Source organism: Lithobates pipiens, unplaced genomic scaffold (genome assembly GCF_037356315.1).
Source record: "Lithobates pipiens isolate NorthernLeopardFrog02 unplaced genomic scaffold, aLitPip1_a1.2 Scaffold_27, whole genome shotgun sequence".
NCBI lineage: Eukaryota > Metazoa > Chordata > Amphibia > Anura > Ranidae > Lithobates > Lithobates pipiens.
In genome coordinates, this window is record NW_027507788.1 from 29,820,782 (window position 1) to 29,834,816 (window position 14,035).

The window sequence follows — 14,035 nt, forward strand, 5'->3', positions numbered from 1 at the left end:
TTGCCTTACCTATGTGCTGAATGATAAAAGCATGGCCTTTACCGGGGATGCTCTGCTCATCCGAGGCTGCGGCCGTACCGACTTCCAGCAAGGTAGGTATGGAGCGGACACAGCACTGTGGCGGGTGATGACACAGAGGGGGGGGGGGATGAATATTGGGGGTGACAGTTCCCATGATGAAGGATTTGGAATGTGCTCATTTAGATCTGTGCCGTTGTTTGCTGCCATGGCAGACTACCTGATGTTGTTGTGTTTTTTTTTTTTTTTTTGTTTTTTTTTTTTGGTTCCCCCCCCCCTCCCCCCCAAGTTTGTTATAAAACTTTGCAAATTTTTTAGTTATTTTTTCTTTTTACATTTTGGCCAACATTTTAAACTGCTACTTATCTTTGGTAAAAGTAACAGAATCTGTGGATATTATTTGGTCTTTGTGAAAGTTATTCACTGATAATTGATCACACCTGATAGGCTGTCAGTATATCTCATTTCTTGAGATCCTGAAATGTCAGGACAGTAAAAATACCCCCCTAATGACCGCCTTCTTTTTTATGGAAAGTAGACTTTCCAAGGTATTTAATAAGAGGCATGGTGAGGGTTTGTAATTTTTTTTTCCCACAATTCTTTGCAAAATGAAGAATTGATGATTTTTTTTTTTTTTTTCCTCAAACTTGTCATGTTAACAGGTTACTTCTCACACACGGCATATGCAGATTTGTGGCTACACCCCAAAACACATTCTGCTACTCCTCCCGAGTATGGTGATACCACATGTGTGAGACTTTTTCCACAGTCTGGCCACATATAGAGACCCAACATGCAAGGAGCGCCATCAGGATGAGCACTGATGTGGCATGTGTGAGGCATGACTGGGCTCAGATCAGCACTGTGGGCACTTCAGATCCAGCCCACTCGAGCTGCTGCACCGGCTCCCTCTTCTCCTCACACGCTGTACTGATCAGTGTGAGGAGCGGGGAAGAGCTGAACCAGCCATGCACTGGTTTGACAAGTGATTGGACAGAGTGATCGTGTGATAAAGGTCATCGGCCCTCTATCCCCCGATCCATGATCAGACACGTCCGGGTACATGCCCCAGGGGGTGCGTGAGTCTGGGAAGATGTCATTGTACGCCCTCTCAGAACTAGCCAACCGGGCTGTAGATGTCATTCATGGCCCAGTCGGCAAATGGTTAAAGGGTCCTCAATACTGGACACTTTTTTTTTTTTTTTACCCCCCTTCCTGCCCAGGCCACTTTTCAGCGCTGTCACGCTTTGAATGACAATTACTCAGTCATACAACACTGTACCCAAATAAAATGGTTTTCAGTTTTTTCACACAAATAGAGCTTTCTTTTGGTGGTACTAAAATGTGCATGGTGGGGGTATTATTATTATTATTATTATTATTTTTTTTTTTTTCTATTATAAAATAATAATGTAAAAAAACTTTTTTTCTTCATAAATTTAGGCCAGAATTTTATACTGCTACATTTGGTAAACCAAATCAGTGTACATTATTTAGTCTCTGTGAAAGTTATGGGTTATTTTTAAATGTATCAATCCCAATGTAATGAATGTCCATCTAATTTCAATTGGATATCAACAAATATAATTTCAACAAATATCCCCAAATGAACCTTCCTCTTCTTCCTCTTCCTCCTTCTTTTTTTTTTTTTTTTTCGGAAAGTAGAGGGTGCAAGGTATTTATAGTAAGAGGCATTTTGTGTGCGTGGTGATCAAATACCACCAAAAGAAAACTCTATTTGTGGGAGAAAAAAAAGATGTCAATTTTGTTTGGGTACAATTGTCAGTTAAAGCGACGCAGTGCCATATCGCAAAAAATGGCTTGGTCATTGAGCAGCCAAATCTTCTGGGGCTGAAGTGGTTAAAAAAGTGTGTGTGTGTGTGTGTGTGTGTGTGTGTGGGGAGGGGGCAATTTCACTCTCCACCTGCTATGAGACTTACAATAAATAGCAGCTAGATTGCTATTTAATATATCAGATCAGGCAGCAATTGAGATTGGTTGCCAGAGGTTATAGCATATCATTACTGCTCACTGATTAGTTGCTAGAAGTTACAGAAAATTATTTTTGCTTCTTAATCGGTTGCTAGAGATTACTTTACAGTATTAATACTCACTGGTTACTAGAGGTTACAGCACATAATCTCCTCACTGCAGGGGGCATGATCTACATATAAATGCCGCCTTTTATTTACATATTAATATCGCTGCCCGCAGCTATTTACTTATGAATGCTGGTTATTTACATGTAAACACAGGTTCTGCAGGTGAGTCATCTGTACACAACAATAGGGCGCTCTGCCCTATTGTTGTGTACAGATGACTCACCTGCAGAACCTGTATACTGGGCAGCATTATTACTAGCATTTCACACTGAGATGTCGGGACACAGCACAGGACTAAAACTTCAAAGGATAAGGGAATTTAAACTGGGATAGTTGGCAAGTGTGAGACAGCTGCTTTGGGCCCCACAACAATGACAGTGCCCATGGCAGCTGCCCCTTTTGCCCTGCCTTAAAGACCGCCCTGGGAGGGGGAGGGGGTTGTGTGGTTTTATTTAATTTTTTTTTATTATTATTATTTATTGCATTCCAGTGTAAATGTGAAATGTGAGGTCCTGTCATGCTTCCCTTCCCCTTTTTTTTTTTTTTTTTTTTTTTTTCTCTCCATCATGACCAGAACAGTGTTACCATAGTTCACTGCACTACTCTGGAGAGGTGAATAGGACTTTATTTTTCCACTGATTGCTTATTACAGTGATGAACTGATCACTGTTATAAGCATCCATTCCATTCATGTGCCATTGTGATAGCTGTGATTGGCTACAGATATCACATGGATTGGCCCTTGTACCATGTGATCACTGTGACCAATTAGAGCTCACAATAGTACACAATAAATGTCTATGAATGAAAGCCATTGTGTACTATTGGCGTAATCATGGTGATTGGTCACAGCGATGATGTGGTACCAGGACTGGCCCAGTACAATGATCTGTCTTCTGCTGTGTCTGGTGAACACAGCAGGTGAATAATCACATGCGGCCCCGAAGTCACGCCCCTGGAGGACATCATTTGACGTCCACCCAGGATAACGCTGCTCCTGCTTGCCTGACTTTTCACAATAGGCTGGGCGGCAAGTGGTTAAAAAAAAAAATAGTTAAGGGAATTCCCAAACAGGAATCTGGACTGCATTAACCATTTCCGGACCGCCCGCCGTCATTGTACGTCAGTACTTTGACGTTGAATATCGTTGTTATGGCAGCAGAGAGCTTCCATAACTCTGGTATTTTTTATTTTTTAAATTGGGGGGCGGTCCAATTGCGGATAAAAGTGGTCTCTGCAGCGAATTGGCCACAAGACTTTTATCTGCGGTGGGAGAGGTGCTCACCCCCCTCCCACCTTGTTCCGGTCATCTCCGCTTACTGGAGCCGTTGGTAGTGGCGGAGATCGGGTCTTTTCCACTGCGAGGCATAGAGTCGAGCGAGGGAATGATGGCTCCCACTCTCCTCCATACCACTGGATGACAGAAGTGACATCAAACTTAAAGGGACAGTGTAAAAATCAAAAGTAAAATGAGAAAAAAAATAAGCGCCCTGTCCCGTCCTGCTCACGCGCAGAAGTGAACGCATACGTAAGTTGTTCTTGCATATGTAAACTGTGTTCAAACCGCACATGTGAGGTATCGTCACGAACGTTAGAGCAATAATTCTAGCAAAAGATCTCTTCTGTAACTCAAAACTGGTAACCTGTAGACATTTTTAAACTTCGCCTATGGAGATTTTTAAGTGTCCAAGTTTGCCACCATTCCACAAGTGGGAGCAATTTTTGAAGCGTGACATGTTGGGTATTTATTTATTCAGCATAACATTATCTTTCACAATATAAAAAAAAAAAAAAAATGAGCTAACTTTACTGCTTTCTTCTTCTTCTTCCCTTACTTTTTTTATCCAAAATAATTGCATTGGAAAGACCGCCGTGCAAATACGACAAAGTATTGCAACGACTGCCATTTTATTCTCTAGGGCAGGGCTCGACAAAACCCGGGCGCCAGGTCGCATTTGCGACTAGAAATAGCGACCTGGGGCAGCACAGCTGGGGGTATCTTGTCTCCGTGGAACCCCCCCCCCCAGCGTGATCGCGTCGGGCCGTTCCGCCGGCGGCCGGTAATTGAGGCCGCGGCTTTGAGGCCTTCTGCGGTCCTATGATTCCTTCTAGAATCTGGCGCCCTCTTGGGGTCGCCGTTGGTATGACAACCAGCAATGCTAATGAAGCTTCATCTGCCTGTTTTTTTTATTACCTGCCTATCTTCTTCCCTTTATTTAGAACCCCCTAAACATTATATATTTTTTTTTATTCTAACACCCTAGAGAATAAAATGGTGGTCGTTGCAATACTGTCTGTCACAACGTATTTGCGCAGCGGACTTACAAGCGCACTTTTGTTGGGAAAAATAATTTAGTTAATAAAAAAATAAGACAACAGTAAAGTTAGCCCAATTTTTTTATACTGTGAAAGATAATGTTACGCCGAGTAAATTGATACCCAACATGTCACGCTTCAAAATTGCACCCGCTCATGGAATGGCGACAAACTTTTACTCTTTAAAATCTCCATAGGTGACGTTTAAAAAAAATTCTACAGGTTGCATGTTTTGAGTTACAGAGGAGGTCTAGGGCTAGAATTATTGCTCTCGCTCTACCGATCACGGCGCTACCTCCTATGTGTGGTTCGAACACCGCTTTTATATGCGGGCAGGACAGGGCACGTTTTAAAAAAAAAATTTCTTCTTATTTTAACTTATTTTTTATTTTTTTTTATTTTTTTTCACTGTTCTTTTAAAAAAAAAATGTTGTGTCAATTTTATTCTTATTACAAGGAATGTAAAAATCCCTTGTAATAGAAAAAAGCATGACAGGTCCTCTTAAATATGAGATCGGGGGTCAGAGAGACCTCAGATCTCATATTTACACTAAAATGCAATTGAAAAAAAAATTGTCATTTGAAAAAAATAAATAAAATGTCCCTCTAAGAGCTATGGGCAATGACTTGGGGAGGGGGGGGGGGGGGTCGGCGGTGCTATCTTCCCCTCGCTCGTCTCCATGTCAGGCCAGGGACAGGTCCAGATTGCCGTCACGGACCTGGCTCCTAACTTTTTAAGCTGGCTCCCAGATTCCAAGCAAATTTGTCAACCCCTGCTCTAGGGTGTCTGAAAAAAGAAATACAAATATTATTAAAAAGAGTGTGTGTGTGTGTGTGTGTGTATACATACACTTCTTTTTTTTTTTTTTTTTTTTTTTTACAGTGCCTTGCAAAAGTATTCACCCCTTGGCATTTTTTCATGTTTTTTGTTGCCTCGCAACCTTGAATTAACATGGATTGTTTGAGGATTTACATCGTTTAATGTACAAAACATAAACATGTTGTGCTGGGATCATATAGGTTAAAATCGGCAAGTAGTTAACGATTTATGAAGTACAAAAGCAGCTAACGCTATGCAAGGTTTGCACAGTAATTGATATAGTAGATGGTGTAGTGCTAAAATAATGAACTATCAAATGCTTCAAATAAATTTGATTAAAACATCATTAAAAGTCCATAATGATCTAAATTGACCGTAAAAGATCAAGTGAAAATCTGCTTGTAAGGACACCGCCATCAACACCCAAACACACTGCCTCTTACTAGCAGATAGATCACATAGGCATAGGTGACAACCGCTCCTCAGCAGTATGGAGGATAAAACACTGCAGCTCCTTCACATGGATGTCAGCAAACCTAGATGCTTCTTAATGACAGATCCTCACCAGTATGGGTTTCAATGTACCAGCTCATCCACCAATCCAATAACCTATATTGATCTCTGTCTTTACGAGCAAGACCACCTGTCCTTAATCCAATGTCTCCTGGGTTAAGGTTAGACCACAATCACTATATTTTTTATTTTTTTTCCCTGTTCTTCTGCCATTTTTGAGGTTCTGGAGCTATCCCTCAGGGAGTAACAGTCTTCAGAATCAGAATTACTCATGAGATCCACATGTGGATGAGGTTATTGGATTGGTGGATGATCTGGTATATTCAAACCGGTACTGGTGAGGATCTATCATTCAGAAGCATCTAGGTTTGTTGACATCCATGTGAAGGAGCTGCAGTGGTCCTTAAGTGGTTGAACACCTGACGGGCTCTAATCCCTTTTACGCTTTATCCAGACTGTCCTTGGCATCTTTATGTCCAATGCAGGGCTATGGTCCATCGGTCTTGATGATGTCAGGACCTTAGACCACTGGAGTATGGGGGGGGGGGGGGGAAATGTTGCTGCAGGGACTGGTCTAGAAGTGCAGAGGAGCCTGCAGGAACAGAGGGTCCAGGAAGTTTATCTGCTTTACCCAATCACCTAGACAGAAACAAGCATGTAACCCTTGAATGCAGCTGGAGCCCCACTACAAGGGAGAATTTTTAGGTTTCTCTGAGTTCAGCTTTGAGTCTGTTATGGTCTCTGTATTTATTATCATGTCATTGTGTTTTGCAGGTTCTCCCAACGTTCTGTACCACTCTGTACACGCCAAAATCTTCAGCCTGCCTGACAGCTGCTTCCTGTACCCAGCTCATGACTACACTGGTGAGTCTGCACTTTTTTATTTATTTTTTTGCCACGTATTAATTCCATGAAGTGTGTTTGCTTTTACTCATCAGCTGCGGGCGCTGTCCTTTTCACTAAACAAAAGTTAAGAATGCCGCCAGAAAGCAGCTGCCTTGCACGGATGACCCTTTCCAAAGTCTTAAAGGAAATGTCTAAAGGGGGCTTAGTTACTAAATATTAGTTGGCCAAATGTAAGAAACATTCATGCAAGCTGAACACATTTTTGTAATAGATTATTTCCTGTATTTTTAGCTCCATCAGATGGCCAAATGAGATATATTTATTAATAAATAATATATATATATATATATATATATATATATATATATATATATATATATATATATATATATATATATAATTTATTTTTTTCATGGAGGTGTGGCAGAAAACGAGCTTCTGCATCATCGGCTCCATCTAGTCGCCAAAATTCAATATTGTTTTCTGAAATGCCTCAAGGATAAAATGCAGTGGGGGAAATTAATTATTTGATCTCCTGTAGATTTTGTATGTTTGCCCACCTACAAAGAAATAAAGGGTCTATTATTTTTATCATTAGGTGTAATTTTAAATGATAGACACAGAATATCAGCCAAAAATCCAGAAAAAACACATACAAATGTTTATAAATTGAGTTGTAATTAAGTAAGTAAAATAAGTGTTTGATCCCCCTACCAACCAACAATAATTCTGGTTCCTACAGACTGGCTACAGTAGGTGCTCATGTGGTACACAGATCAGTCCTGTCACTTCAAGAAGGTGCTCCTAACGACAACTCGTTATGTGTATAAAAGACACCCGTCCTCAGAATCTTTCTTCCATTCAAACTTCACCATCGCAGGCAAGACCAAAGGATGGGGACAAGATTGCAGTCCTGCACAAGGCTGGAATGGGCTACAAGACCATTAGCAAGAAGCTTGGTGAGGAAACAACTGTTGGAGCAATTATTCGCAACTGGAAAAAAAATACAAATTAACCATCAATCGCCCTCGGTCTGGAACTCCATGCAAGATTTCTTCTCATGGGGTAAGGATGATCATGAGAATAGTGAGGGATCAGCCCAGAACTACACAGGAGGAGCTTTTGAATGATCTCAAGGCAGTTGGGACAAGGTGAGTGACCAAGCAAACCATTGGTAACACAATACACCGCCATGGATTGAAATCCTGCAGCACCCGCAAGGTCCCCCTCCTCAAGAAGGCCCATGTACAGGCCCATCTGAAGTTTGCCAATGAACATCTAAACGATTCTGAGAAGGATTTGGAGGAAGTGCTGTGGTCCGATGAGACCAAAATTGAGCTCTTTTGCAATAACTCGACTCAGTGTTTGGAGGAAGAAAAAGGCTGACTATGATCCTAAGGGCACCATCTCTACAGTCCAGCACGGAGGTGGAAACATGATGCTTTGGGGCTGTTTCTCTGCTAAAGGTACCGGCCGACTTTGCCACGTGTATTGTGAAATCTTGGTTGAGAACCTTCTTCCCTCAGCCAGATCACTGAAGATGGGTTATGGATGGGTTTTCCAGCATGACAATGACCCAAAACCTACCTCCAAGGAGTGGTTCAAGAAGAAGCATATTAAGGCCATGGAGGGGACTAGCCAGTCTCGAGACCTCAATCCTATAGAAAATTTAGGGAGGGAGCTGAAACTTCGAGTTGCCAAGCGACAGCCAAGAAACTTTAAGGATTTAGACAAGATCTGTTGAGAAGAGTGGACCAAAATCCCTCCTGAGATGTGTGCACACCTGGTCACTAACTACAAGAAACATCTGACCTCTGTGCTTGTCAACAAGGGTTTTCTCGTCAAGTACTAAGTCATGTTTTGATTGGGGAAAAAATACTTATTTTATTTGCCGAACTGCAACTCCATTTATAACATTTGTATCGTGGGTTTTTTTTTTTTCTCTGGATTTTTGGTTGATATTCTGTCTCTATAATTTAAGGTCCACCTATAATAAAATGATAGACCTTCATTTCTTTGTAAGTGGGCAAACTTACAAAATCTGCAGGGGATCAAATTTAATAATTTTCCCCGCTGTATTCTACATGTGACCATTAGATGGAGCTGATACAGAAGCTAACCTATTAGGAAAAATAGTTCAAAGTTTTGTTCAGCTTGCAGGAAAGTTTTTTTTGTCCGTGCAACAAAAGTTTTATTAATATACACCTTAAAGCGGTTCTTCACCCTAAAGGGGAAGTTCCGCTAATCTGACCCCCCTCCCCCCCCCCCCCTCCGGTGCCACAATCGGCACCTTTCAGGGGGGAGGGGGGTGCAGTTACCTGGATAATCCAGGTATCTGCACCCACTTCCGGGCACAGGGGGGGATCTGAAGAGACGTGCAGCGCGACTCGCGCATGCGTAGTAGGGAACCGGGCAGTGAAGCCGCAATGCTTCACTTCCCGATTTCCCTGACAGAGGATGGCGGCAGCAGCGAGACGAGCGATCGCTCATCATCTGCCGCCGACATCGCTGGACCCTGGGACAGGTAAGTGTGATTTTTATTAAAAGTCAGCAGCTGCAATATTAGTAGCTGCTGGCTTTTAATATTTTTATTTTTTTTATTTTTTTTTAGGTGCAGAACCACTTTAAGGCCCGTACACATGATCAGACTTTTTGACAACAGACATGCAAATTAGCTGTTTTAAGGCAACATCCAGCCATGTGTGCGCTCCATCGGACAAACTTTTTCAGTTTTCATCAGACAAATGTTGGCTGTGTGAACGCACAAATTTTTCGACAACATAATTCCGATGGAGCAAAGTCCATTCATGTGTACAGAAAACCATCGGACTTTACAAACATGCATACTCGGAACCAATGCAAAAGATCAGACAACAATACAGAAGTTGACCAGAGGGTGGCGGTAAATAGCAGAAAAACCACATGATTTGGTGAAAGTTGGCTGAAAAAGTCAGATCGTGTATATGCTTAACAAGTTCACGGCCAACACCCTTTGTACATAAATCCACGGGAAAGTTTGTTTAAAGTCTGATTGTGTGTATGAAGCTTTAAAGTAGCTGTTGGCATGGTAAGGACAAGTGTTCTCAGATTGATCTGAGGTCTGCCCCCTAGTGGTGGGATCATCAGGGAAGACAGAAGCACTCCAGCAGTTGGGAGCTCTTGATTATATTTCTTCCTGTTTTACAGGTCAGACCGTGACCACCGTTGCAGAGGAGAAGCGATTGAACCCCCGATTAACCAAGAATGAGGCTGAATTTGTCAAGATCATGAATAATCTCAACCTGCCCAGACCAGCTCAGATAGGTGAGAGCATTCGATTTTTTTCAACTGTACTATGAGACATTCCTGGCAGAAAAAATATATATAATAAAAAATTCTTCTAGCTCTCTTGAACCGTGAGAGAGTGGTGTATTCACATATGAATGCGTATTTGTGCAAAAATACTGACCGACAGCACAGTTTGGGTGTTTTTTATTTTATTTTTATTTTTTTTATTATCAATATGCAGCACATATTTATATACTTGTGTGTACAGACACATTGAAACCAATGGGCTGCGTTTTACATCTTTAAAAAAAAAAAAAAAAAAAACATCCTGTATGCCTAAACACTGTTTTTAGGCAGCGGTGTGCAGGAATATATGTTTATAAACTTGTGAAGTTTTAAAACAAAATTAGTTCATTTTTAAACACAGCTAAGAAAATGGAGTCTATGAGGCTAAGATCTTACAGAAACTCAGGTTTGTGAAGACTGGGACTCAGTAATGGCTTAATTAGATATTCCCAAATCGAGCAACTTGGTGAACGTGACAAGTAGTAGTAGTAGACGTAATCGCCACCTGGCAGATTAATTTGTCTTTTGGCTATTTGCACTAAGGTTGTGCTGTATTGTAGTGACACGTGTTAACCACAAGGAGGCATGATGAGACTTGCTAAGCAATTGAGCAAACTCATAAATTACTGATTCTTCCGAAATTCCTCTTACTTTACTTTTACTCCATTTTATGTATACTTTATCATGTGTTCCTTTCCCTTTTTTTTTTTTTTTTTTTTTTTTTTTTTTTTTTTTTTTTTTTTTAGATGTTGCCGTCCCAGCCAATCTGAAATGCGGCATCCAGGATTAATGATGTCATCACAGACCTGAGGATGAGCGGGCCGATGCAATTCATTGTGGTGTCTTTTTTATTGAATGTTCTTCTATGAGTTGGTGGATTTGGATAACGATAAACTGAGCGTTGTCACTCTGCTTTTACTGTGAAGAAAAATTGAGAATACAGTTTTTATCGAAATGCCTCGTTCTTAATTGATACTTTTCATAGCTGAACCTTTTTTTTTGTATATATTTGTAAATGATTTATTCTTTTTCCCAGTAAAGAGGAGATATATATATACCACTTTATGTCATTTGTTTTCTTTTTTCATTCTTGTTGTAATTGGGTCTTTAGAGTAGACATGTGCACTGCCAAAAAATGTGTTTGTTTTCGTTTTTTTTTTTTTTTTTTTTTCCGGGTCATTCATTATGATCGGAATTCATGAATTTAGAAAATTCTAAATAATTGCTAATAATAAAACTATTTCAATTTTGGCTGTTGAACGTAACAAATGTCGCAACGAATGGAATGGAAATAATTAATAATAACATTTTTATTCTTGTTTGTTATTATTTAGTTACGTTCTATTCCAAACTTGAAAAGAAATTCCAATACCTAATAATTAGTTAGTAATAGTTCATTGTTAGTTATTTTGAGATTTTTGAATTTACAAATATTTATGTAAACGGGTTTTTGTTCATTCGGATAACGAATTTTTCACAATTTCTTAAACAAATTCGGAACAAAAGGAATTGCACATGTCTATATAGTACAAGTATGAGTAAAAAAAAAAAAGTGTGGGGGGGATGGGTTTGGGTAGGAATTATATATTTCCACACACATAATACACCTTGCTAGTACCGGGTCCCTTTTTAGAATGTAAGCTCGCCAAGCCCTCCTGTCCCTTCTCTATTGACCTGTACTGTAATTGTGCTGTCCCCCTTCTAAACTGTTGGCGCTATATAAAGCGTGTATAATAATAATGTACATACTCCTGAACCCTGCACTCTGTATGCTGGGCTGTACATTATTTACTCCCGACCTCTGCAATCCATATGCTGGGCTGTAGCTTATATACTCCAGAACCAGTCACACTGTATGTTGGGCTGTACATTACATACTCCTGACCCCAGCAATGTGTGTAGTATATTGTATACATACTCCTGACCCCAGCAATGTGTGTACTATATTTGTATACATACTCCTGACCCCAGCAATGTGTGTACTATATTGTATACATACTCCAGACCAAAGAGTATATTGTTGCAGCAATTGCTGGTTGCCTGCTTATCTCTGATTGTTTTAATTGACTTCTGCTTGAAGGTAGGCCCAAGTGTTGTCTATATTCGAGGTGGAGAAAAGTGTCTGTACGACTTTCACTTGTGGCACTGTAATTCAAGCATATTTTGTGGGTACTGTACATGGTGTAATGTATATAGGTGCATGGTATAGTCTTGGGTTCTATTTACCCATACACCTTTCACCCCATCTATTGATGTTCGGGGTCCTACCATAGACACGTAGGCTATTCTGGTCAGTTTTACACCATGCAAACGGCACTGATTGGAGCACAAGTGTGCCGCTTTGCTAGACCGTTCTGTTGGTTTAGGATCTACTTTAGGTTTAGAAGTGGGTTGGGGTCATTTATCCAACCCCCCCCCCCCCCCAGGACAGGGCATAAAGCTGTATCGGTGAAGAATAGACAGTAGTCCCTTTGTGAGTTCCATGTTGGCAACTGGACAGTTAGGATAGAAGCATCAGTCCCGTGTACAGCAGGGGTAGGCCACCTCGGCTCTCCAGCTGTTTTTAAACTACAAGTCCCATGAGACATTGCAAGACCCTGACAATCACAGGCATGACTCCTAGAGGCAGAGGCATGATGGGATTTGCAGTTTTACCACAGCTAGAGGGCCGAGTTTGCCTACCTCTGCTCTACAGAGACAGCTGGCTGAGTTCCTGACCTCGTCTGTCATCATCTCAGGAACATGCAACACTTCTACCCACCAGTCTTCCTGAGTCAGCATTGTGACACTAAGATAGTCTTCCACAGCTGACCACGTAAAACTTAAAGCTAAGCAAATATTTTCTAGATCCATTGGTCATGTGTATTCTTCCTTGAGTCTTGGTGTGCTTTGTGTATTTCTTCCAGTTCTGTGCAGTAATCCAGTGTGAGATTTTTCCTTCTTGTAAAAAAGACCTCTCACTGCTGCTCTCTCTCTTTGTGCAGGGGGACTGGTCTTGTCTCCGCCCCCTCCTGTAGTTTTCTACAGGCAGCCTGTGGTGGGTGGAGTCTGCTAGGCTGGCAATTTACAATGGGCTAATGTGCCGTAACTAAAAGCCAATCATTCGGCTCTTGGTTGTGATGTGCCCCCCATTGACTTGAATAAGTTTGACAGGTGGGGGGTGCTGCATGTCAATTTGACATGCCACATTAAAGGGGTTGTAAACCTTCATGTTTTTTCATCCTATGCATTAAGGTGAAAAAACACCTGGCAGTGACCGGCCCCCAGCCCCCACGGTATACTTGCCTGAGCCCTGGAACTTGACCCAGAGGGGATGCGCTGTCTCTGCAGGGGGTTCTCGGCTCTTGACTGGATAGATTGGCTCCCAAATCAAATACAATGACGTGGGGGGGGGGGGGGGGGGGGTGGTGGTTCCGAGTCCTGCAATGCTGGACTCGGGAGCGTGCCCACAAGGTAACCCCCTCGGAAGAGCGCTGCTCCTAGGGGGTTATCTGATGTGGGGAGGAGGCGCGAGACTGGTCGGGGGACCCCAGAAGACAAAGTTCGGGGCCACTCAAAACAAGCTGCACAGTGGAGGTAAGTGATTATGTTTGTTAATAAAAAAAAAAAAATTAACCCTTACAATCACTTTAAATTTGCCATGATTCAATGTATAGTCGATGTGGCATGCAAACAGCCTCTTTAGGCTGCATTTCAGACTTTAGATGGGTGGCCAGGAATGGTAAAACTATGGCTTATCTGCCTGTTTTTACTGCCCCTCTCTACCCGGCAGCTCATGTGACAGAAGCCTTAGGGGAAATTTTTACTTTCACCAGAATTCTGCTTTAAAGCGAAGTTCTACCCTTCCTTTTTTTTTTTTTTTTTTTATATGGACACTCTCTCCTGTCCAGCACGCCCGCGATGTTGGCACCCGAAGCCGATCTGTCACTCGGCTCTCGGGTGCTGCCGCCGCCATCTTCGCTATAGGAATCAGAAAGTGAAGCCTTCCCTTCCCAGTTCCCTACATGCGCGAGCCACGCTGCGCAATACGGATGGTCCCTGCTGTCTCTGGGACCCGTGTGTTTCCCAGCAGACAGTAGGGAAAGGA

General features: G+C 41.8%; 1 protein-coding gene across 1 annotated transcript in view; it reads left to right on the plus strand.

The window, feature by feature from the left end:
* Positions 1 to 11,003, plus strand: part of ETHE1 (ETHE1 persulfide dioxygenase) — a gene marked incomplete in the record, with an annotated part of 18,616 nt that extends 7,613 nt beyond the window's left edge. Inside the window, 4 exon segments of the mRNA XM_077456705.1 lie at positions 1 to 92; positions 6,544 to 6,633; positions 9,802 to 9,918; positions 10,695 to 11,003. Coding sequence (XP_077312831.1) covers positions 1 to 92; positions 6,544 to 6,633; positions 9,802 to 9,918; positions 10,695 to 10,738 — 343 coding nt within the window.
* Between the last annotated feature and the right edge of the window lie 3,032 nt (positions 11,004 to 14,035).